The 26560-nt window shown below is 44.5% G+C and overlaps 1 protein-coding gene across 4 annotated transcripts in view; it reads right to left on the reverse strand.

The window, feature by feature from the left end:
* The window catches only part of LOC126546883 (uncharacterized), a 77554-nt gene extending 53195 nt beyond the window's left edge, over positions 1-24359 (reverse strand). The window contains exons 1-7 of one of the 4 annotated variants that reach the window (XM_050194604.2): positions 24167-24359; positions 22130-22151; positions 10776-11004; positions 10405-10506; positions 9459-9596; positions 5835-5930; positions 5050-5199 (exon numbers count right to left, since the gene is read on the reverse strand). In XM_050194604.2, the coding sequence (XP_050050561.1) occupies positions 5050-5199; positions 5835-5930; positions 9459-9596; positions 10405-10506; positions 10776-10937 (648 nt within the window). In that variant the 5' untranslated portion in view covers positions 10938-11004; positions 22130-22151; positions 24167-24359. Of the gene's footprint in view, positions 1-5049; positions 5200-5834; positions 5931-9458; positions 9597-10404; positions 10507-10775; positions 11005-21786; positions 21861-22129; positions 22152-23054; positions 23221-24166 lie in introns of those variants that run through there. The other 3 variants (XM_050194600.3, XM_050194601.3, XM_055062950.1) reach the window with 3 other exon arrangements.
* Between the last annotated feature and the right edge of the window lie 2201 nt (positions 24360-26560).

The raw sequence follows: 26560 nt of genomic DNA on the forward strand, positions 1-26560 counted from the left end.
CTCCACCAAAGAAGCGGCGGCACACTTCTTGTCCCGTTCATTCTTCTATGTATCGGTGCTTTATGTTCTTGTCCTCCTTCTGCCGCGTGTTTGCCCCACAGACCATTTGAAACATCCTCTTAGTCAGTTGTACAGTCAACGTCCTATTTTTTGGACTCCCTAGGGGCCGCAAAAACAACCAATAGCATGTCTTTTACTGCTCTTAAGGGCTCAAATCGCCACAGGAACGTCTGAAAAAGCTCTGAAGGCTGCCAGTACACTTATTAGGCATATTGGTGCTCGTACTGGGACAGGAGACAGCAGATGCACGCGTGTATAATTAAAGAATACATACTGTCTCGTGGCAATTGACCCTTCCCATGCTTGCTATGCTTCACTACAATACTTTGGTGTATGGTTCACCGCAGAACAACACTGTATTGAGGTGAAGCTGACTTTCGGGAACCAGAATTATGCGACGTACTGTTCTTTCCGGGCTTCGAAGCCAATTGCGAGGATTACAAATGCAGAGTCGATGCCATTGCTGACAGTGGCAAATTCCTTCAATGAAAAACACGAAACCGAACTCCAAGAAGCTTAATAGCAAACGTCGAAGTTGCTAGACCTAGCGTTGCCGCAGTAGTGGCTACGGCTGCCAGCGGATGCGTGCGAGAGCACCGATTCTAGGCGATGAGATAATCAAAATGGCATGAAATGAACTGAAATATTCAAATCATTAATGCTGTTTCGGACTTGGGTCATAGCAAAAAGTCCAGAATATCAGACAGCCCGAAGGGTTCTTGCATCCGAAATTTCAGACATTCTTATACATTGACTCCACAGGTATGTGGCGTTGCCACAAAACCGTCTGAATTATCAGGCATGTCCCAAAAATCGGGTGCCTGGAAGATCGATCGTTGACTATACACGGGCAACTCCAGCAGACGACTAAGCATCAAACACGATTTGTTATGATTCTTCTTTGTTACTCGAGCCCAGCATCAACGCGACTTTTCTGCCCTTTCAATAAAATTACAGCTAATTTTCCCTGATAGAAGCACAAATTCCCTGAGTTTTCCCCGAGTATTCCCAGACTATTAAAGATCCCTGAGAATTCCTGGTTTTCCCGGTTGGTACACACCCTGCTTATCACACTTGGACTTTATTGGCCTCGAGCTCCACCACTGGAAAAGCTGGCGCCACCGTCATCGTGACGTGCTAGGAGGGATCACGTCGACATAGCGGCCACGTCGGCTGCTTCGGGAGCGCCGAAGCGAGCTGAAAACAAGAGTTTAAATTCCCTCATACGCTGCGGTCCTCATTTAGTGGCGAAATTTTCCCGCTTCGAGTGTCTCCTTTACAACGCTTGAAAGCAATACCATAGGTAGTGGCTGCCTTTGAAGGCGCGCAACATGGTAGGCTACTGCTCGGTGCCGCAGGGCCGGACGCACGTAACGGAGGCCGGTGTCAGCCTTATTCACACGTAGCCGCAGGACAAGAAGCTGTGTGAAGCTTGGCTCACGAAACATAAAACCAGCAAACAGTCATCGGCTACAACTCGGGTATGCAGCAAGCACAGACGCGAGGAAGATTTCTGCTACGGCGCCCGGTCTGCGATGTTCTGAAAACGCGCACTGAGACGCTCGCCCGAGTCCACTGCCCGACTAATGTCATGACGGTTTAATCTATGAACTTGTCGATGCTATAGATACTGGCAAGTTCAGTGGAGTGGAAATGCAGCGGTAAGAAGCACATTTAAAAAAAGCATGGCATATGGTCATGTTTGTGTTATAAATTAATGCACTGGATTACAAAAAGGAGCAGCGGGAAATTGCACGCTGAGAACACCGATAAACATACAGTGCGACGCAACTCGAGAAATAATATTGAAAGGTCAAAGAATTTAGAAGAAAAGAAAGATTGAATCGTCGCGACGGCACATCACAGTCCTTGTAGGCGTCGAAGTCTCTACAATGAAATTATTTTTGAACAGCTCTGATAGCGCCCACGCAAAAATGGTTGCTTGTATACTGTCAAATGCTCATATTCTGCGGCCTAAAGCTCATGGCACGGTACGAAAACGCGCGTGCGGAGAAAGCGAAACAGTGCGCGGACAAGCATGCAGACGCGCAGTCGGTCGCTGCGAATCTGCGCGATCCCTGCATTGAGGCTTCGCTCTATTACGCTCTATTTAGTTATACAAACACTATAAGAACATATTTCACATAGTTTGCTCTCAGCGTTTACCTACCTTTCACGCAAGAAGCCGGTTCGGGAGACCATCGCGGCGACCGCGCGCAATGGCGTTCACTGTACGTATTCGGTAAAGCGATAGCGTCTGTAAACGATTGTGTGCTTTCAGTTTGCCCAAGATTATTATTTAGACAGTAAAAAACGTCTCTCGTTTCGAAAGTACTTACAGAAATGTCCGGAAGAGCTCGCGCGTGGTGTTTTCAGTGAGCGCTGACAGCAAAACCTATGAGGAGCGCGCCGCGTGATCCCTCATACTACGCCAGCGAGGCGCTTCCTATAGATGGCGACTCCGTAACTCCTCGCCGCCAATACAGACAGCCCACTATATGAACACATTTCACAAACTTTACTCTCAGCGTTTGCCTACCTTTCACGCAAGAAGCCGGTTCGGGAGACACCATCGCGGTGACCGCGCGCAGTAGGCGTTCACTGTACGTATTTGGTAAAGAGATAGCGTTTGTAAACGATTCTGTACATTAATTTTGCCTACGATTACTATATGGACAGTCAAAAACTTCCCTCGTTTTGAGAATACTTACAAAGATGTCCAGGAGGGCTGCCGTGTGAGGTTTTTATTGAGCGCCGTAAGTGAAACCTACGAGGAGCGCGCCGCGTGATCCCTCATACTACGCAAGGGAGGCGCTTCCGACAGATGGCCACTCCGTAACTCCTCGCCGCCAATAGGGAACATGATGCGGCTCCCCTTCGGCGGTCACTCTTGTCGCGTCGCGCACGATTTGAAGTGCCCCATTTGCAAGCAGCCGCTTGGAATTCAATCATTTGACCATCTGCATCTGCGGAAGTTTCGATTTATTGTCTCGGCATTCCTTTCCGGTGGAAGTGAAATTTTGTTATATTGAAGTTGCATACAAACACACTTCATTATATTGAGGTTCTAAATACATGGTGTTCTATGGACATGCAGTTATGAAGAGCTAAATACAGTAAAACCTCACTAAACCGTACCTGCTTAAATAGTAGTTTCATTTTAAAAGTAGTAAAGTAAAATCCCCGACTCAGCAGCCATTGAACATAATGCATTTTGTATCCGCATAAATCGTACCAGCTTATTGCGTAAGTTTCGGTTAACACGTAGTGTTTCCACTTTTCTTCGCGCAATCATGGCGGTGTATCGTCCCCATCGGACGGCCAATCAGAACGTCTCAGAGATCACGACGACGACTTTCAAGCGCCCTGTGCGTTTGCGCTTGAAGCCACATTAATATCAACATCATTTTGGCATGGTGCAAGCAAGCACAAGCAAGGACTCACGTCATGCCGAAACTCTGGTAAAAAACACCGGGTGCTTAGAACAGAAAAAAAATTGGACATCGTTCATGCTATTGAAGTGGCACAAAGAAGTCGGCGCTAGCACGCGAGAGGGATCTACCGTTGACTACGGTGTGTGGCATTTGCAATACATAGAAGTTGCTCAGCAGTGCTGCTGCCACTGTGAAAAGATGTCAGCTACGAGGTTCAACTTTTCACCATCGCTGCCTCTGTTGCCGAAGTGTCACCTAACGACAGTGATGAAGACACGGAAAGCAACAGCATGGGTGATTCAGGCACGACAATGGCAGAAGCTGCGTGTTACATCAGCCTCATGAATGCAATCGTCCCCCTGCAATAAAAAAGGCGCCCCGCAACTTCTGTGGTGCTACCGCGCCCGTGCACGGAGAATATGCAATACCAACAAGAAATCTGCCATGCGAGTGTTTGCCGAGAAGAGGGGGTTGGCTGAAAAGCTGGCTTGCAGCTTTAGCAAGTCTGAGGCCGCTGTGGTCGCTGCTAGGCCGCGGCGGCATCAAACGAAAATAAGACTTTCGTCGCGTGAAGTGAACAAATACGTTTTTGCCCTTTCATCACACTCTCAGTGAGTTCCATTTTTGACAGATAAGAGGGCAATCTCATGCTATTTCAGTAAAGCGGTACTACCGTTAAGTACGTACTTTTTCCGAGCTCCAGCCAACTACGGTTTAACGATGTTTCACTGTACTTCCTTATTCAAATTCGTTATATTGGGGTTTAACTGCATTTGTTTCTGTTCAAATATGTGGGATGACAACACTTAATGGAATCTCAGGGAAGAAAAACCGATGCAAGTGGAAGCTGCTTTGAATGATTTTGCTGCACGAGAGCCACATTTGTTGCGCAGAGGCACAAATTCTTGAATCTTGAGCCAACACGTGAGGAAGTAGGTAATTTCCTATGATTCAACATGAATGCCTTACTTTAGGCAGCATGTGAATCTGTGCTCTAAATTTAGGTAACGCAATTTATTATTTAGGCAGTCTCACCATGTTTGCATCACAATAATACATTGTACAGTGCTGCAGTATCACACTGATCATAAACAAGCACAGCACTCAATCCATTTTATTCATTACTGTCATCATTATGTATACTAGGTAATTGAAAGGAGCTGTTTATCATTTACCAGCTCCACAGATGTCCGGATATCCAGTTATGAGCACCATTATGTGTTTTTATCAAATGTAAACAATTTTTTTTTAAACCAGATGCTTTCCACACAAACTGTCACTTTTTTTAGATATGTGAAAATATTTGGTATTCGATATTCAAAGGTTGTTTTTCTCAAATATTCACCAGTCGATTAGAATGGAAAATTTCTTTATTCAAACACCCCTATGCAAGACTTTTGCTTAGCCGCAACAGTTAGTTCAAGCTCTCATCGCAGCAGGAAAGCTCGTTTCAGTGCATTCAGGGTCACATTCTGAGCTGGTTGATCGCAGCCCCAAGAAGTGCAGACCATCAGTGGCTCTGCAAATCATTCCAAGATTTCAGTGTGCAGCTTACCCTTTCCGTTTCCCCATAGCCAGCGAATTGTGTGAGCACTAACTCTGCCAGCAGGAGCGAATAGGTGATGATGTTGAATGCAAGAAAGCCAAGAAATGACTTGCTAAGGAAACGAGGCTTGTCATGCCGGAGGTCACGGAGGTGAAACACCTGAAACATGTAGGAACAACCAGTTAACAATGCAGTTTAACTATGAATACCACAGCCTCAGCCACATGCCATGCAAGGCTCTACTGCCCCATTTTTCACTGCTAAGCACTAATGCTAAAATGTCGCTTTAAAGGCACACTAAGAAATATTCAAAAATTCAAGAAGCATTATTGAAATTGTGTACATAAAAGCATATAAACTAAATGGCCGAGTTTAACCTAGTACTGTACAGTTGAGTGCAAAAGTTTAGAGACCAGAGGTGCCATTAAAATTTTTCTTTTTCTTCGCAGCCTAGGCATAAAGGCTGAAATCAAATGGTAGTGCCAATATGCGCCTGTGACCAGCATCATGCATTAAGACAATTTCACATTGCACGGCTGTGCTAGAAGAAATTCAGTATTTCTGCTGATGCCGTGGTCTCTATAGAGACTTTTGCACTCTACTGTATATGCAGAAATATAAGCTGTCCAGAGGAGTGTAGCAAAGTTTTCAGAGCCCAAATTCAACAAAGTTGTTATGCAATTGTTGCCATAAGCATAAACAGCATGTACCAAGTATAAAACAATGTAAACTTGGTGTCCTCAATATATTTCGACTGTAAGCTCCTCCCCATTACTTGATATGTAATTGCTCACCTCAGCCCAAAAGCAGACAATAAGAGATGAACCAGTGAGGAGCAGCGGGTAGTAAGCGCTCATCAAACTAGATGCCCATTCTAAAGATGCATTTTCCTGAAAAATTATGCAGTAAACAAGTATTACATGAAATGAATATAAACAAATTATCAATATTTATTAGGGCCTGCAGCAGGAATTGGGGGTAGTGGAATGCAGGTGGTTAAAATCAGACAGGCAATACAAGCAATTGCACTCAATGTGAACTTCCAAGGAAACACTTAACAATTCTGCCCCTTTCTATGTAACAGCAAACAATGGAATGTCTCAGACAGAACAGCATGTGAATGCACAACAAAATTGACAATCCTTTTGGTTCTCTCTGCATGCTCCTGAACAAAACAGCAAAGCCATGCTTCCCAGAAAATTTACACCATGCTTTACCAGCCCTAGAATAGTACATCTCATGAGCTTTCACACAGAATACTATCAACTGGTACCACACCTTGGCAGTGCTCTATTAAGCATTTGTGACTCATCAGTAATGATGCAGATTTGCAGTTCACTAGTATTGATGCAAATATGTAATCACAAAAAGGAAGTCTTCATAGGAAAACTAGGCAAGCGAAAATATTTAGAATAACAAGTTTTTCTGAAGTATCCTATTTGCTTGAGTGAAAGCACTTCTCAACTCACGTCCAAAAAATTGCATGCAAATAAATGTGAGCACTTTACCCTACCTATCACTTCTACATCCTTGACTATGCTGGGATCAGCAGAAAGTATGAAGTCAATTTCATTTCTTGTTTCACCATTGCAGTGCAGTAAAGTGCAGTGATCATAGGTTAGTGAGGGCTAGGATTCACCTCAATTTTAAGAGAGAAAGAGCAAAATTGGTTAAGAAGAAACAGGTCAACCTAGAGGCAGTAAGGGTAAAAGCTGACAAATTCAGGCTGGTACTTGCAAACAAATATGCAGCCTTTGAACAGAGAGATGATGATGACATAGAGCTAATGAATGAAACCATAACTAGGTTGGCTTTAGAGGCAGCAATTGAAGTGGGAGGCAAGGCACCAAGGCAACCAGTAGGCAAGCTCTCCCAAGTAACAAAGGACCTAATAAAGAAACGACAAAGAATGAACGTGTCCAACTCGAGAGATAAGATAGAATTCGCAGAACTGTCAAAACTGATCAACAAGGCGAAAATTAGGGATATTCGAAACTATAATGTGAGAAAGACTGAAGAAGCCGTAAAAAATGGACGCAGCCTGAAATCGGTGAGAAATAAACTTGGAATAGGACAAGCCAAGATGTATGCACTGAAAGATAAGCAGGGTAATATCAGCAATTTCGAAAATATAGTAAAAGCAGCGGAAGAATTCTATACTGACCTGTACAGTACCCAGATGAGTCAGGGTACCTCAATTGGAAACAGTAATGAACAGGATACAAAAACTCCTCCTATAACTAGCGATGAGGTCATAAGGGCCTTGCAAGACATGAAACGAGGAAGAGCGACAGGAGAAGTTGGAATAACAGTGGAGAAGATGGAAGAGACATAATGCTTGAAAAACTGGCGGCTTCTTATACGAAGTGTCTATTGACTGCAAGGGTCCCAGAAAACTGGAAGAATGCAAACATTATACTAATCCAGAAAAAGGGAGACGTTAAAGAATTGAAAAATTATAGGCCCATTAGCTTACTCCCAGTATTATACAAAATATTTACCAAAATAATCTCCAATAGGATAAGGGCAACACTGGACGTTAGTCAACCAAGGCAACAGGCGGGCTTCTTCAAGGGATTCTCTACAATAGATCACATCCATGTCATTAATCAGGTTATCGAGAAATCCGCAGAGTACAATAAGCCTCTCTATATGGCTTTCATAGATTACGAAAAGGCATTTGATTCAATAGAGAGACCAGCTGTCATAGAGGCATTACGTACTCAAGGAGTACAGACCGCTTACGTAAATACCTTGGAAAATATCTACAGAGATTCCACAGCCACCTTAATTCTACACAAGTTGGAAGATACCTATAAAGAAAGGAGTCAGACAAGGAGACACAATCTCTCCAATGCTATTTACTGCGTGCTTGAAAGAAATATTCAAGCTATTAAACTGGGAAGGTTTAGGAGTAAGGATCGACGGCGAATACCTCAGCAACCTTCAGTTCGCCGATGACATTGTTCTATTCAGCAACACTGCAGACAAGTTACAACACATGATTGAGGACCTTACCAGAGAGAGTGTAAGAGTGGGGTTGAAGATTAATATGCAGAAGACAAAGATAATGATGAATAGCCGGGCAAAGGAACAAGAGTTCAGGATTGCCAATAGGCTTCTAGAGTCTGTGAAGGAGTATGTTTACCTAGGTCAATTAATCCCAGGGAACCCTGATCACGAGAAGGAAATTCACAGAAAAATAAAAATGGGTTGGATCGCATACGGCAGACATTGCCAGCTCCTGACTGGAAGCTTACCATTATCACTGAAAAGGAAGATGTACAATCAGTGCATTTTACCATTGCTGACATATGGGGCAGAGACTTGGAGACTGACAAAGAAGCTTGAGAACAAGTTAAGGACCGCACAAAGAGCGATGGAACGAAGATTGCTAGGCATAACGTTAAGAGAGAGAAAGAGAGCGGTTTGGATCAGAGAGCAAACGGGTATAGACAATATTCTAATTCACATCAAGAGGAAAAAATGGAACTGGGCAGGTCATGTAATGCGCCGGTTAGATAACATTTGGACCATTAGGGTTACAGAATGGGTACCAAGAGCAGGAAAACGCAATCAAGGACGACAGAAGACTAGGTGGAGCGAAATTAGGAAATTCACGGGCACTAGTTGGAATCAGTTGGCGCAGGACAGGGGTAATGGGAGATTGCAGGAAGAGGCCTTCGTCCTGCAGTGGACATAGAACAGGCTGCTGCTGCTGATGATGAAATGTGAGCACTTCCTTTGTTTTTGAATGTAGGCTGCAAGTGTTGAAACCATGCCATGGCTAAAGGTGATTTCCATCAGCCAATCTGGAGCAGTCCTCTCCCACAAAAAAAAAAAAAAAAAAGAAAAAAAAAATTGTTTTCCAGTGGTCAGATTAGTGTGGGTCTGCGTTTTCAGCTAGTTGTATAAGATCAATTAGCTTTATGGCTGACTGCTTGTTCGTCCTATGCTTTCACAACATATTTTGCAGGGTCTTGGGGCATTTTACGGCCCTTCTAGTAAAATCTGGAGCAGACTGACATTTTTTCTCTGGCAAAACGGACTTGGTGTCACGCGATACTGCTATGTGTGGTGATGGGGAGCACTAATTCACCTGGCTGACTATATTCTCTTTGTTGCAATTTGTATTACTTTTGGCTCTTATCTTGAGTGCATCTAAAAGAAAATTATATTTATTGTTTAAACTTTGTAGTACTGCTTCTATCTTTGTTTTGAGGCCAAGCATCCTCCTCCACTTTAGTGATCATAGGTATGAAAAGAAAATGCCTAAACTTGAGAAAATGTAATCACTGTAATGAGAAATGACTACATCCAAAGATGAACACTGATCACTGAGGAACAACTTTCTGGATGAAAAATGGCAGTACTATGAAGTTGCACAAGCTGGCGCATATTTAAGACTGTATACTCACTGGAGATGAAAAGTAGAATCCTCTAGCGAAGGTGGCAATACAGATAAGTGCGTACAGGGCCTTCTGCGTGGTCACTTTGAAAGCTTTCAGAAGCGAAGGTGGTTTGATCCGACTAAATTCAGATCGTATGCAAATAAGCTGCAGGAAAACAGACACAAACAGGTAAAGAGAGGTCAGTTTTGTATAGTAAGTTATATGTCCTACAAATCCCCAGGACATCCCTGTTTTGGCAGTGAAATAATAAAGGTTGCCTTCTTCAGTATGCAACATACACTGTATCATATTGGATCATGCTTATGTATCTAATTTTGCTGTTTTTATAAAATGAAAGAAAAATAAAGGGTGCCATTGATAAACTTGTGGAATAGACTTGCAGCAACATCTGTGGCACTAAACTAAGTGGTGTCAAGCACAGCATTTCATCAAGTTTTAAGAATTTGGGAAGTTCATCATCACTTTTTAATCTACTTACTGCAACAACAACACCTTCAATGTGGCCACATTTATTTTTCAAAAAGGATAACCACATGCACTACCTGTTATTCAATCCCTCATAATATTATCATTTAGGTGACATTGTCATGAAGAGGAAGCATATGGCCCAAATGTATATACAAACTATTTACATCTAAAAGCACCATGGCCAACATGCAAGGAATTACACTTAAGGCTTGAACAGATGGCCTGCTATGTTTTCATACATTTTCCCCATGCTGACAACTTTTCCAAGTAGCTCTGTAACAATATTATTTTTGCACTACATGTATAGGCATTCCATCTGGTAGAAATAGAATAAAACTGCAAGCAGCCTTCCAAACCAAGGCACAGAAGACATAAGAACACAACTTTATCAGCTTCTTATTCTATTTCTTTCTTTAATGTAACAAACAGTTTGATTAGTTACAAAGCAAAATAGCAACAGTCAGTAGCTACAAATATTACTCACCAACTGGACAAATGAGACAGCACAAATTAAATAGAAGATGGTTGAAAAAGCCACGAAGTAGCTGAGGTTGGGGTCAGTGCAGGTTCCTCCACTATATTGCACCTGGGAGATGTAAAAAAAAAAAAAGAACTATCACAACTGTTTCTGGCAAAGGTTCCAATTTAAAAAGAGACAGAAAGAGAAGCTAGCTGGAATATCTTGGCATTTAAAAGTAATTTTATTAGTAATTTAACCATTTTGTAGATTGCTGGTGGGAGCGTTCATTGGCCAAGCACAGTGCTGGCTTGCAGGTCATGTCCTAATTACAGAGGACATGCTAAGTTCTCAGCTGCTGCAGACCAGTAGAAAATACAAGGATATCTCAGACTTGCCTCACAGAAGCAGATGCCCTGGTGGCATTCGCCATGGCCCGAGCAGTTGTCGGTGCAGCTAGCATTCGGATGCACGGTCATGAAGGTCTTGAGAAGCGGGTACAGCTTACTCGGGAAATGGACCACACTTCTAGTTGGAGGAGATCCACGACAGTCCACCATACTGGACTGGGCACAACCGGGCTGCACCAGTGACGAGCTGTGGAGCCACTAGAAGGGTCCCGGCTGCCTGCAGATGTGAAGAAAAAAAGGGGAAAGGGGTGAGAGGGTCAATAAGCCATGAGCACGACCCTGGTTCAAAAAATGTGTGCAGCTTGCACTAGTGGTGCAAGGCTGGGGTCAACAGCAGAGCTTGTGATCACCTAACTTTTACGTGGCTTGCCTAAGTTGTTTGTAGGTTGTGCGTGGTTATGCTAGGTGTTGCTAAGTTGTTGGTAGGTTTGGCTAAGTCGTCTCTAGGTTTTTCGAGGTTATTGTAAACTTGACTATGTTGTTTCTAGGTTTTGCGAGGTTATGCTAGGTTTTGCTAAATTGTTGTCTTGGTGGGCTTGACACTGGAAGTTTTTGAGCAGTCACAAGACGGGATCGCTTTCTCGGCGACGTCGAGCGTTCAGCCACCGACTCTCACGTTCCCTGGACTGAAACTCTGGATCCTGGACTCGGCGTCGCCTCTTTTCAGCTGCAGCTTTGGCGCGGTGTTCCGGATCAGCTTGGCTTCACTTCTCGCTAGGCAGTACGGCGCTTCTTTTGGTAAGCTGCTGCTTCTTCGGGCGTCCGGACTTTCTTCGGTCTTCCCATGGCAGCAGCATGTACGCATGGAGTAGAGGCGGCGAGAGTTGTGTCGCCGCACCAGCTGTTCTGAGCTTTTACTCGCCTATGACATCACGACTCCGTCCTAGGTGCGTGGGGTGCATTGCGAGAAGGTTATGTGGCTCGGTGCTCTTGCAGATGGCTGCTAGGCAATGTGAGGCGGCGCACAGCTGGGCTGAGTTCTCTGGTAATGCTCCACGGCAGAACTAAAAGCTTAAACAGCTCTGCTGTTAATATGTAAACAGAAAATATGACAAATTGAGTAAACATGTGCTGCTCTAAAGGTTAGGTCATGCAAACAGAACCGGTGGTAGCCCACAGATCTAATCCCACCTCCCTTCCGGATCTAATCCCACCTCCCACCAAGGCACACTTGGTGTCAGCCTTGTTCCCCATTCCACGTCTCTCATCATGCACCAACTATAATCACAAATTTGCAATACAATATTACATAAAAGCTAGTTATTTAACAGCCTTTGATTCCTAAAGCTTCACAAGAATGAAGGCATGTTGCCAGCACAAATGTAGACACTCGAGACAATGCAACTTTTTATAGCAATGCTGTTAGCCTCTCAGTGGTCAGCATTTTTCGTGTCCGCATTTGTTAGCGAAAATGTGGGCTGATCCCAGCGGCAGCGCAGGCCAGGAGCAGTGGCTCGTACCCCCACAAGGCAGAGGCTTCAAGTAAAGCCCCTTAAACTTCGTAAAGTAGAGCCACGCTTTGAAGAATGCTGCCTCCTCCTCACGCGCTCTGGCCGAGACCGCTGCCTCACCACCATTGGCCTAATGGCATCACGTGGGCCTTCGCGCCGGCTTCATTTGTCTACAGTCGGGCTTCAGTGCTATTTTCTAGAGTCTACGTAGTGGCGAGGAGCACATGTTGGTGCCATTGCTCTTCCATGTTGTTTTGGTTTGCGAACGCCTTGAACTAAGTTTTGTGGCAAGTGCGACGTCGCTTCATGGCATTTTCTATCACCATAACCTGCTGCGCTTTCGTATGCCAAAATAGTTTCAGCAAAGACAAGAAGCTCTTCTCGATACCGTCCGGTAAGTGCTACGGGTTACGAAGAAAGGCATGGATTCATCGAATTGGGAGGGAGAACTTCAGACCAACATTCTCCATACAACTATACAAGGTAGTGGCAAGTCTCTCACGGTATAGTATATGTCAGGCTTACATAATTTGTTGTGGGCCATAACATAGTAGATATTGCACATTTCACTGAGGAAGTTGCCATTTGGCTTCGCGCTTTCACAGGATTCCTACGCGACGTGTACTTTGTTTATATAAGCAGTGCGTGGTCGTATTTGGTGCACTTAATTGTAATGTACGCTAACAGGCTTGAATTCGCAGGCACGTGAGGCTGCGCGTGAAAACGTGATTACGAAACCTTTAGGATTCTGTGCATTCTTTTTGACAAGATTTGAGGCTCAAGCGTGAAAACTAATCTTAGGAAAGTAACTCTCTGCATTTTGTGGTTACTAACTAGCCTTCTCTAGAGCGAATAGCTTTGTTTGCCTTTTTTGTTCGTGTTTGTCATTGGCGGTCACCCAGTGGATTTGCGATACAAAGGAAAAGTGTGCGTGCTCTCCCAAAACCGCGTTCATCGCTGAACGACAGCATCATAAGTCTTTGAGACGTACATGTTAATTCGTGTCAGCTTTAAGGTATATGTAGGTTAAGATGCGGCGGTGGAGCCGGCTGGTTTAGTCTTCGTTCGCTCGTTCGTATAGTCGTTCGCCTATTAGCTTGTTTGACCACTATGTTTCCGAGACACATGTAATGAGACAATGAATGGTGCCTCAATATGAACGACTGCATCATTTCACTTACCGAAATTTTGGCCACATCATAGCGCAGCAATTCTTTGCACGGTCAGCACTTCAACTAAAGTCATATCCCGCAAATGTTATTTTGGAGCGAATGCAACCGTCCTCAATGCATGCACCTTAGTGCAACTCAGTTCACGACAAATATATCGCTTCATGAATGGACGAGCTAACGCACAAAGAAATCTCATTCGTGATGAGTCACTAACCTGAAAAAAAATAATGCACTTGTTTGAGCCTGAATGAAGCGCTGTTACCGCATTCCCGCTTCGCGAATGAATACTAGAAAACTGATATCATTTTCTATATACGCAGAATCCCAACTCGACGATCGGCTGCACATATTTTGTGGGGAGCACACGCGCCCATCTTCCCCCGCGCCGTCGCGTCGAGAGCCGGCATAGACGAGGGAGAGGCGCACTATGCCCTCTCCCGATTCTCCCTCGCTCTCGCGATGCCCACGCGCCCTTCCTCCCCGACTCGCGGGCAGGCAGCTGACGGGCGAGGAGGACATTCCCCTCGCCCAGCTAAAAAGGTACAAAACAGCGCGACCGGGAGAGACCCTCTCTCTCTGAGGCCGGACCCATAACCTGCCGGACTGGAGTACCTGCTGCTACCCATGAGTGACCACGTTGCCTGACTATCCCGGGCAACGAGGCCAGCCTATTTATTACTATTACGGAGAGGACGTCCCTCTGCGAGTGTTCGCTATTGCTAATAGCAATAAACGTTGTTACCGTTGACACCGCTGGTTGCCTTATTCGTCCGAACCCGGCGTGGCCGCGATTCCCGTGCTACGGGTTGGGAGTACCACGAAGCGACTGCGTGGGGCTAGATCCGGAGCTCGCCTTCAGCCCTAGCCGCACGCAGAGTGGAACCCCCACAATTTCTGTCGACTTTGAGGCACGAGAAACATAGTAGCACCATCGCCTACCTCTGAGCCTTTGAACGTGCTTAGAAGATTGGCAAGCACGCACGTTGGCGGCAGTGTAGCTTGTAATACTCTTTCAAACCTTCAGAGCAGTGTTCGTTCATGCCCTCTGTCAACCTTTGCGCGTCATAGCTGATACGCGCCATGAATTCACATGGTAAGGACGGCGCGGATTATTTAGGCTACTGAGGGCTTGCTGGAGGTCAGGATGTTGGCATTCGATCGCACGTTTTATTTACAACCATTTGCAACAAGATCTTGCAGCACATACTTGACAAATGTTGCATACCTAATTGTAGCACACACAATACATTCCGAGTCGTCATGCCACAGGGTTAGTGCTCGTTCAGATATTTAAAAAATAGTTATCAAAACAGGAAAAAAAAGGTGCCGTCACTGAATTACTGAATTTGTATAGCCATCCATATAGAAATTTATGCTGTACATGAAGTTACTCTGAGCTAGAAAGCCAACGTGAATGCTTAAAGCGCAATGCCTTGCTATGCGTGCATTTCCTCTGCGAAACGTCGTCTGCTACGCTCAAGTGGTGTAGGCGGCGCCAAGGTCGAGAAGGTGCGCGAGAGTAGAAACGAGAAGGAGTACAGGCAGAGGAGGAGAGTGTCACTACTTTGCGAAGTTTAAGGGGCTTTAGCTTCACTGAGCAAAGTGAAGCAAACTGTGCATACATCCTTTGGAATCATGCATAAAACAGACAGAACAGCATACATTTCAACAAATAACAAGCATAAAACAAGCACCCAAACCACAAAATTGACGATAAGGCGCCCCTGATAACAATGCAAAGCACATAGCACTCCCCTGCGTATGTTTCCCGGTAAAGATTACAGTTGCACAAGCTGCTGCGGCAATGGCAGATTGCGACGTGGGGCTTGATGTCCCTAGCCTTTTGTATATAAAAGAAACAGCCTGGCAACTGATTTCGACGTCGTTGCAGCATTGCTATGGGTGGCGGCGTGCTGTCAAAATTACCATTACTCTAAAGCAATCAAGCGTTGCATACCCCCCTCAGCAGTTGTAGTGGTGGTTTTTGTCCACTTTCGCAGGGCCGGGATGATGAGTAAACTTTTTGCTGCCATAGCTAGCACAGAACTCGCACAACTTGTATTAGTGCTTCTGCTGCACATTCTCATTTTATGCTGTCCTATTTTGGTACCACTCCCTTTTAGTAATGACTTTGGTTTTCATGGCACAGTAAGACTTGCCTCCTTTAAAAAAAAAATACATTTTGGGGTTTTATGAGCCAAAACCATGACCGGATTATGAGGCACCCTATAGGGGGGAACTCTGTATTAATTTTGACCACCTGTCGTTCTTCAATGTGCACCTAAATCTAAGTGTATAAGTGTTCTTGCATTTCGTCCCATAAAAATTTGGCTGCCGCAGTCATTATTACACCTGCAACCATGAGCTAGACAGTGCAACACCTTAGCCACTGGGCTACTATGGCGGGCGGACTTTTCTTCAGGGGCCCGATGAAGGCCAGTGCCACTGTGAAAAGTTTGGCTCCAGGCTGAAGTTTCTCCCATTCACCCACTGTTAATTACTTGGTCTCCATCTCCCCGTGATTCCTTCGCAATGGCTAGCTTTTAATGTGTTCCACATTATTAGGGTACTTCACGCACTTTCTGTGAGCCAAGTATCTACTTATGTTTCTATCTATGCATCTGTATCTAACCGTTTTCATGCCTACCTTGGTCACCGGGCAGTTCGTGGTCGAATGGGTAGTGCACCGGGCTGCTATGCTGAGGGAATAGGGTTTGAAACAGACTGTTGGAACAACCTGAGTCACTGAGTATGTTGCAGTGTGTATATATGTGCCACTCTTCGACAAGCCTTTTTCATGCCGATATGTGTCACGGTAGGTGCGGTACCAAATAGGTACCGCTGTTCAAAGACATTTTTTTTTTTAGCACTGGGCATGTGCCACTAGGTCTGTGCTGATCTTCAATGAACCTCTTTGATGCCAACTTGGGTTACTGAGTATGTGCCAGCAGGCTTGTGCCACTCTTCAATGAGCGTCTTTGACCCCAACATGGTTAAGTAGGTATGTGTCACTGGGAATGTGTTTGCTCTACAATGACGAAAAAGATCCCTTAAATTTTTCGCATGCTGAGCGGAATCAAACCCACATCACAAGGGTTCCTCCAGGACAGCAACCAGACGCTTTAGCAGGCTGTGCCACAAATGCATTGGGCATGTGCCACTTTTTAAAGAACCTCTTTCACACCAACACTTAGCGAGCTACGCCATGAATGCACTGGATGTGTGCCGCTCTTCAATGAACCTTTCGCCAACTTGAGTTACTGCCTATGTGCCACTAAGTGTGTGGCATGTGAGGGAACAATTCTCGGCATTTGCAGGCAACAGCTCGCCACACTTGTCTCAGAGGCCACGAGCAGACTTCTTGGCAGCACCGCTACATAATGCAGCATGTTCAGAAAGAAGCAAAAGAGAGGAGCTCGGCTGCCACAGGACACGTTTCAAAGTATTACCACGCGCCGGCACTTCACACATTTCGTAGGCCATGAGCAGGCTATGCAGTGGTAGTGCTAGATGGCGCCGAGTGTTCTTAGGGAAGTGCAAACGAGTAGCCCTGCTGCAGTACAAGCCTCATAACTCGTTTTTCGATGGTGGCAATATGTTGTGTCACTATATTGATTCAATACTAAATGCATTACCGTTGACACTCATCATGAGATGAGTTCTGTTGAAGTGTTTGGAAATGGCTAAGAGGCAGCTGCCAACTTAACAGCATAAAAAATTACATGGAGCTTTCCCAGCACAATGTTTTTTTCTTTTAAATAACAAATATCCCACACATCCTGACCATAAAAGCAAAAAATATGAAGCTTAAAAAGTTGTTTCCGGATCAATACACTCGGACGCAAATGAGCATCTCACAAGAATAGGGTTCCTCAGCTTATGCGCCACATTTAACACACTCAGATATTAAAAAAGGCTGTACAACAATGATATCAGCTACTTGAGAAAGATATTACATATGAATTTCAACATGCATCTATATTTAACACATAATCACTTCGAGGCAGCGGCATTATGTCACATACTTTGGGGCTCTGGTTTATTCATGCATTCTTGCTTTTAAAAACAGCAATTTGACCCACAGCAACCTTTCATGGAGATATTTTAAAGTGAAGCTTTCTTTGCCTCTTCCTTTGACTTTTCCAGTGCTGATTCAGCTGCTGTCACTGTCCTGCATGCCACATCGGGGGGTGGTCGAAAGATGGAGCGCGGCAGAGAAGAAATGTGACACGAGAAACTCATTTGGACCTTTTTATCGTGTCACAACAATGCCCTCTGGAGGTCCCTCGGAGTTGCCACCATATCCTCTAGACTGCTGTAATTATCCGTAACCCACCTCAAAAGCATTACAGAAACTGCAGTGCTTTCTACTAACAACAGCCCGGAGGGGAGATAAAATGGTAGAGAGGAGACACAAAGAGGAGAAAGAAAATGGGTAGAACCAACGCAGTCATGAAACGAATGAATAACAGCCTTGCCACCACTTTTCGCTTGCAAACATGGGGGGAAGGCAAGGGAGGGAAAAGGTGATGTAAGAAGGCCAGGAAACGCTACTATAGGCACAGCAGCGGTTGCAGGCAAATTGTATACATTTGAATTCAGAGTAGGCTATGGTACGTTTCACCTATTTCTGAAAAATAAGCCCTGTGCAAGCTTGTCAAGTGGACAACAGACAACACTACGGAAGTGGCTGCTCATCAAATCAACACTTCCGTATCTGCCGCAGCAGTTTTCTAGCAATGGCATTGGTTGAGGACACGGGTTTGATCCCGACCGTGGCAGCCGCATTTCGACAGGGGCGAAACGCAAGAATGCTTGTGTACTCAGATTTAGGTGAACGTTACAGAATCCCAGATGATTCAAATTAAAACGGAGTTCCCAAAACGTGCCTCATAAGCAGCTTGAGGGCTTGGCATGCAAAGCCCCATCATTTAATCAATGTTTAACAGTTCTTCCACAATGCATTGCACCATGTGAGGCAATGACAGTGCTAACTTTCACACAGGCTATGAGCAAAGGCGCACAACAACGCCTCAAGCAAACATGTCTCACTGTGTGTTCTTTGTACAACATAGACAAATACAAGTGGTACACGCAAGAAATGTTTAACATGAAATCACCACTCTAGTATTGCACTAAACGCTGATGAACATAAACATTTGCCATAAAGACCACAGCCAATTATCGTCAATCAACACAAAGCGCACAGAAAGCTCTGCTTCTATTGATTCCCATAGTGTGCAGGATCCGCATAAATTTTTTTTTTTATTGGGAGCTCATTTAGTCTTTTAGAAGCACAAATCACATCAGAAACGCCAGCAGCAGCCTGAACACTGCAATTATTATGTTAAGCATAATGATGTGAACTATGTCACCAAGTTATGACAGGTTATACCTTTTCTTTTTAATAGAATGGCCCGTGTTAAAAAAATATATGCGAACCTACATGGCACCAGTCATGCATTTTCAATTAAACTGAAACTAGATTTTGGAATACTGTATGACTTTACAAGTTTTGCACAACTTTTGCAAGTGTTAAGCCATTTGTTCAGGAATTTCTAAAGACTACTGGCTTCTTTGCCTGGAATCACCGGGCCACCCAGCTGTACAACATTTAATGGCCTGTATAATGAAAGTATTCCTTTTGCTCGATTCTATTCCTTCCTTATCATCCACCTCTCACGACCTGCCAATCCTGGTGATAACATAGGCATAGCGTCACTCAGACCCCTCATGGAATGCAGAAACAGAAAGAATAAGAATAGAAACATTAGTCTGGCCGACAATAGTTGTTACTGTGTCAACCTAACGAGGTGCTAGAGGGAGCACAAAAGGTGAAATAAGCACAGCGCTAAGCTCTAGCAACATATACACAAGTCCTAAATGAAAGTATCAAAGTTTGTGCGCTTCCACACAATAACAGGACTCACATGGCAGCATAGAGGTGCACTGCAGCTCCTCATTCGCATAATTATTTAAGTGCAGCACTGCACTTCATTTAGTTTCTTTTTCCCCCTTAGCTGTCACTTCACTAAATGTTACGAAGTCAACATTCAGCAGCAGTGAATTTAATCACTATAATGCAAGAGCAATCAGAGTTAATAACATTACAATTTTGAATATATCAGTTCATAACCCTTTTTTTTTTTGCAACAAATGCGATTACCCAATAGCAATAAAGACAGAAGCAGACGTAAAGAAATTTATGTTCCCCCCTTTTTTTAAAACAAGCTGCCACATGGCAGCTGTTTCTAGATTGAGAAGTGTCAGTTACACAAAATTCCTTCATTAATATACGTGACAGAAAACTGACAGAGAAAAAAAAGACATGCAGTGTGCTGTACACACACACACACACACACACACACACACACACACACACACACACACACACACACACACACACACACACACACACCTGCCAGAAAGCAGATGCTTTCACTACAGGCCACATGCTAGATATAGCCCCCAGCTAACTGTGACCGCTACAATCAAGAGTGGTCGCGTTTTCAGTGGGTTCACAATGACCCCAATACTCAAACCCATCATCCCATCAACGCCTCACCATTTGCACCAGAGATCCCACGGCCCGCAATGGAAAACAAAAAGGTCATTAGAAAAAAACACAAGCAAGTTAGATTGGTAGACTACACTTTCAAAACAAATTGCTAATAGGTCCCAATTTCACTGGAATCACAGGTTTCGAATGCCAAAAAATTAAGACAGGTAGCAATGTCACATTATAATTCCTGAAAATTGGAGACCATGGTAATGATAGGTCAATGCTACCGCCTAGTTCCTCGCCCAAAAGAGTTGTAACAATGATGACAATAATACTATATTTTTTAAATAGACATGAAACTTCAACCCAGGAACTTTTGCAGGCTAGCAGAAGAAGTAGCCAAACCCATCAAAACATAGCAAAAGTTTACAGACAATACACAGAGGTGTCATCAGTGAAGTATTTCACATGCAATAGAAATTGAGAATGGAAAGCTTGGCATTCAGTTACATTTTTGTCTGTGAATATGTCCCTGCTATTAGTCATGCTCCCATTCTTTACTTATTGCACTCTCAAACTTGCACTAACCACAAGGAAGGCTTGGTTCCACTTTTACACGTTTACAGTCAAACAAGCTGCAGTGAAAATGTAAGCTTGAGAGTGAGTTCAATTCACAGTTGCAAGGGGCATGGGAACAATAAGTATTGAAGTTGTAATCATCATTTTAATGGCTGCCACAAGAATCCTTACAATTTCTTGTTTAAATGAATGGTCCTATGCATGAGCCACAGTTTTTTACTCGTCCCACTAGGTAATTAAGAGCACAAGGGAGGTATTATGTAAGAGTACACCTAGTTAGTGGACATATTCATTTCGTCAGCTGTTGAAGTTCCGATTCGCTGGGCTGGGCTGTGCATCTGCAGCAGCAAAGCGCCACAGCCAATCAGCACTTCAGCAGCAGATGAAATGGGCATGTCCACTATACAGAATACCTCACCAGCACACATCAGTTAAGCCTTCGCACCCTGGAGCATATATTGTACCCAATATACAGATTCCACGAGGGACGTACTATTGCACTTCATATAAGTTGCAACATGTGAACCCATGGCCCAAGGGGGGGTTCAAGATCGCAAGGGGGTGCTGACATACAAAAAGCTGGTCAACCAAATACCAGTCATTGGAGCAGCATTTAGTTCAATTTTTCACATTTTGACACCACCATACAGTTACAGAGTTCCTTCAGCCACGGGCTCCCATGTTTCAACTCATATTGAGCACAATGGCACATGTACTAGGTTTGGGGCAGTTCTATGAAAGTTTGTAGCATTAGGCAACATCAACATTTGCACTAATTATATTCTACTATATAAAGCTCACCTTTTCGTAAGATGACACTACAAACAACCCCTTTTGAGAATGACCCAAGACATGCAATGATACAAGACATCAGATGTGCAACATAACAGCAAGAAAATGCGTATCTCGAGTAAAATTGTGTCCACAAAGGTTTGCTTAAATACTTGCCTGCATGTTGTTCTTAAAGAACCACTAAAAAAGATATTGAGCCGTATGAGTAAATTGTGCTTTTGCCACATCAGAACAGCCACCCTTACTCCAAGAGCAGGCTTGATAAGCCAGAAAGCATGCAAAAACTACAGACAAGTGGCAACACATGCCACCCTGCTGACACACCAATTTGTCATTGTTTTGGCCGTCTGTGTTGGTCTAGTTAAATGCATACTAAAGAAGTACTACAACCCATTCTGAAGAAATCGAAGGTTTCACTTAGCAAATTTCAACAATTTTTCCTGCACCAAAACAGTACAAACACAAGAAAATATTTCAAAATTTGTGACGTTGCACTGACATACCAGCAGAGAGGTTTCAGTGTGAATTCGAAAGGGAAGCTCTGCTTCAATTTTCTCCAGTCAGAATCAACCCTTTCCTGCCAAATAAACAAAAATAATGGTATTGAAAGAATAACTGTCCAAACTGAGTTAGCGTTGCTTTTTAATGTTTCTTCACGCCATTGGTCATTTGCCAAAACCAACAGATTGTGACACTGTATACTATGCAAGTGGCCAATAAATAAGTCACCAAACTTGCTCCTCAATGAAGATCATATACATACTGGCCAATTAACCAACAGATTTTATAACACTACTAATACACCAAACAGCACACACTATGCTATTCATCACAGGTGCCACTTACGATTTTTGCAAAAACAGCCATTCTGAAAAGAATTTCGAAAAACTGTCACTTCATAGAAATATTTTGCTAAGCAGGTTTTGGCTATCGATTAACAGACGTCGTCTAAATGCAATAGAAATAAACCACCCTTATAGTAACCACAACAACAGGGAAAATATAGAAATGATTAAATCAACAACACTGCCACAAGGGAAATGACTGAAATGCATGACATCTTGCTATACTGTGGTAAAATGTTGCTGCTTGAACAGCACTTTGTGAGAACAAATCGGTGAACCCTCATAAACCCTCAAGGGTATGAACAGTTTCTGACACCTTCTTTCACACATTTGTCAATGGTGCCCTCATACCTAAAATTTTCAAACAGGTTATACGGGTACAGTGTTCACATTTTTTAACCTCGTATATTAACAGGGAAATGTTACAACACAGGCCCAGAACTCATCACTGAAGCAGCAGGTAAGATGAGAGTCACAACCACGCTCTCTCGCGTAATTAAAGGACGTTAAGTATGATGCGAATATTTATGAATTCTCATTTGACCAATAATTTAAGTGGCTCAACAGAACACGTTCCTATAGGCATTTCCAACTGCACATAAGAAACAGATCGATGCTACAACGCCGACGTATCCATAGACGTATCTACGAAACTAGGCCACGGTGGCAACTCCGATGGTCGTCTCTCAGCGTTGCCCGAAGGAGAGTATGATGTAAGGCGCATCGCATCCACTGAACCCTTCTGTTTCTCAAGCAAAATAAATTCAGATAAAGAAGTGTCTTACGCGTCACTCACCTGAAATAAACAACTGTCAAACAGCTACTGCCAAAGACGCAAAAGCATGAGTGCGCCGCACTCGTTCTCTTGCGCCCAAGGCGTCAAAGGCAGAAACGTCACACAATTGAAAAGAGCACACAATACGCACGCAACTAGCAACAACGCCGGCCGGAACCCACAACACTTCAGCTGCACGCAGGCCCATGACGGATCACACTCAGGAATCGATGAAGAAAATACACTTGTGCGCACACTTTTGGAGCCGTCAGCGCCTTTCACAGCGAACCAAGGCCGACTCGATGCAGACTTATCTCCGGACTGGGAGCGGGCAAAAGAACTTGCACGCAGCTATCGGGGAAACCACTGATAAAAGGAGGTATTGTCCCGACGGAGAATTCTGTGCGCCAGTCTCCTCGATCTCGCTAAACGTCAGTGCCAAAAAAATTTTGCGAAACCATTCATTCCATGATGCGCAGCCACGGGTACTCGGAAAGATCACATATGTCCTAAGTGTATAAGGAAATGATAGTACTAGAATGCCTTCTTTAGGCTAACAGCGTAGCTTAGCCTAACCTAGTGACCCGCGCAGTCCATTTACAAGGAAACGTTTTGCTGCGGACAATGTGAGTCACATACCCCGCATCTACTAAACAAAACTAAACCACGCTAGCCCCATGACCGTACCGTTTCGTTATCACTGCACACGATTTATGAGACACGTCACTCTGACCCAATTAAGAGTACTAAATACAGAATCGTATATACATTTCGTAGGCTCTGTGAAATCTATCCAAGTCTCGGAGAGACGAATGCGTCTCTCCGAGACTGCACTACGCTTCCGCACACGCTGTAACGATGGCCGCATTGTCGCCAAGGCGGCGACCTCGACGCACATTACGCTCCGTGTAAAAGCTTAGAATACAGTGCAGTTATCATCACCCAGGTAATCTAGCCAGACAAACGGCGGTTTCTCGCCGGCGATCCCAACGCAGCAGCTACGTAATCGGGCGCGCGACGCCTCACCACAGATAAACAGACAAGGCCTATTGACAAAACACTTCAATGCGGTCTCCTGAAGATGCCTTCACAAAAGCTGTCACATACTTTTGTGGCCGTTATCTCTTCGACAAAAGGTGGTCTGCTTGGCATAAATAGCGATAGTATGACAAGAGGCGTGCGAGGAACATAAGGGCAACGACAACAAAAAAAAGTGCGCAAACCACGTAGCAGCGAAGTCATCCCTCCGTTCCATGAACTTACTATGTCATTATGGAGCGTACTCCCTCGACGATCCGCTGGCAACAGCAGACCAGCTAAAAGCGTCCAGAGCTTGCAGTAATCCAGTCAAAAGCATAAGGCAAGGATAATTTCGTCAACCAAAAAGTTACGTTTTCCACTCTGTGAGCAGCGCTAGGCAGTTGCTAAGCCGTGCCAGCCAGCGTCACTGCGGAATGCTGGGAAGGATTGCACCCAAGGGTCGGAGCGCGCGCTTCCGTGCACTGCACCGCGATGCCCTTCTCTCGCATCCCACTGCGCCATTGAGTTTCATGCGAAAATTACCGGCGGAGCAAGTTTCGCGCGCGCTAGTGCGAGTCCTTCGGGATTTTTTTTTCTTTCTTATTTTCTACGTTCGCGCGAAATATGTGTACGTGCTTTCGCGCTGCCTGATCGGGAATAAACATGTATCAGTTCGACGGGTTAATTTCATTTATTCTATGGCGTTTCGCTGCTGAGCTCGAGGCCGCGGGTTCAATCCCGGATGCAGCGGCCGCATTTCGATGCGGGTGGAATGCAAAAACGCTCGTGTACCGTGTATTGAGCGCACATTGCAGAACGTCAGAATTAATCCGAAGCCACACGGCCGGGCCACTACGGCATGCCATAATCAGATCGTAGTTTTGTCACGTCAAACCCATAACCTGTATTTCTATAATTTAATTTATTCTTACCGAGCTTTAACGGCCAAACAAAGTTGCACACAGCGTGCGCATGGCATATGTTTTCAAAAACGAAAACAAAAAGTACAACTCTATACAGGTGGCTAAAAGGATACAAAAACAGTGTCAAATTTTCTTCGACTTGGCATAATTACGCGCGCCTGACGAACATATTCGTAGATGCGTTAATTGAAAATTACCGCCCGATCGCAAGAACACGAGTGGAATAAGAATGTCCCAGCAGCCTAACCAAAAGGTCGTACGTGTGCGTAGTGCAGCGCACCTTTTCATATGAAAGCTGAGTGCGAGGTCGCGGGATCGAATCCCGTCCATGGCGGCCGCATTTCGATGGGGGCGAAAACACCCGTGTTCTTAAATTTAGGTGCACGTTAAAGAACCCCAGGTGGTCAAAATTTGCGGAGTCCTCCACTACGGCGTCCCTCATAATCAGAAAGTGGTTGTGCACGTAAAACCCATAATTTAATTTTTATATATATCATATTGCACTGCAAGGGAGGGCATGCATAAATGTGTGCTTACACACAGCTTGATTTTGTGCTTCTGTAATGCTTACGAAAGATAAGAAAGAATAGGGTGAGTTAGATTGGTTTAATCATATGGTTTAACAAGAGATGTAGGCTGCACGTTTTTTAATATGAACGCCTTTGCGGAGCCTTCTTTTCCCCTCTTTTTTGAACTGTGCGTGCTGGCGATCCGTCCGATACATTGCCTTTGTGTTCATGCATTGTATGACATGTAGATACGCTTAATAATTCATATATATATCACGTGTGTTAGTGTTCTGCACTACCAATGTACGCGCAAGAATTTCGATGCGCACACTTTTGTGGATTGCATGCCGTCCGGTTGGCGCCTTCTCGTTCCTTGACCGGATGCTTTACATGAAGTCTATGTGACGCAATTCGTTCTCCTGGCGTTTACCATCGGTAACTAGCATAACAAAATATAACTTTATGTCCGGGCTGCATATATGTGGCACTGAGAGAATTCGTTTCAGTCTGAGCCGTGCGTCTAAAAAATTCCAAAGGCTCGTTCTAAATCGCCTTGTCGTCCTCGGGCAAGATCAAGTGGCGATCATCGTTTGTAAGCGTGAATTAATTTTGACCACCCACGTACGGGGTTCCTTAATGCGTGCGCTCAATCCACGGTACACGAGCTAGCGTTTACATTTTCCTTTTCTTTCTTTGAATCACATTACCACACGCGTGGTAACATAATCCCCCACAGTGTATTTGCGACATTAAATAAGGAATCGTCGTCATCACGAGCGTTTTGCATTCGATCCCATTGGAATGCGGCCGGGATCGAACCCGCGACTACGCGTGCGCAGCAGCGCAACGCGCATAGCTACCGAGCTACCGCGGCGGGTGCTTTGAACTGTGACCATGCTGTGACGGCGCCACAAGGCGACAGCATAGAATAAAGTACCACGACAGCTCATACATAGAGACGCGAGCGACTTTACTACTAGCGCGATCATCTTTATTCAGTGGGAGCCACGGCCGCCTTTTCAGGTGACGTCACAGTCGGAGCTCGCACGCCTCCCGCTCTCCATTGCGTGTCGGTCCATCTTGCCGGCCATAGGTGAGAAAATAAGGCGTAATTCCTTAGCGAGAACGCAATCCTATAAATTTTCTTATCTTTTTCTTTTCTTTTGCGCAGTCGTCAAACCATCAAGTTCGATATCACTGCGAGA

This window comes from Dermacentor andersoni, chromosome 1 (assembly GCF_023375885.2).
Source record: "Dermacentor andersoni chromosome 1, qqDerAnde1_hic_scaffold, whole genome shotgun sequence".
NCBI classification, from domain to species: Eukaryota; Metazoa; Arthropoda; class Arachnida; order Ixodida; family Ixodidae; genus Dermacentor; species Dermacentor andersoni.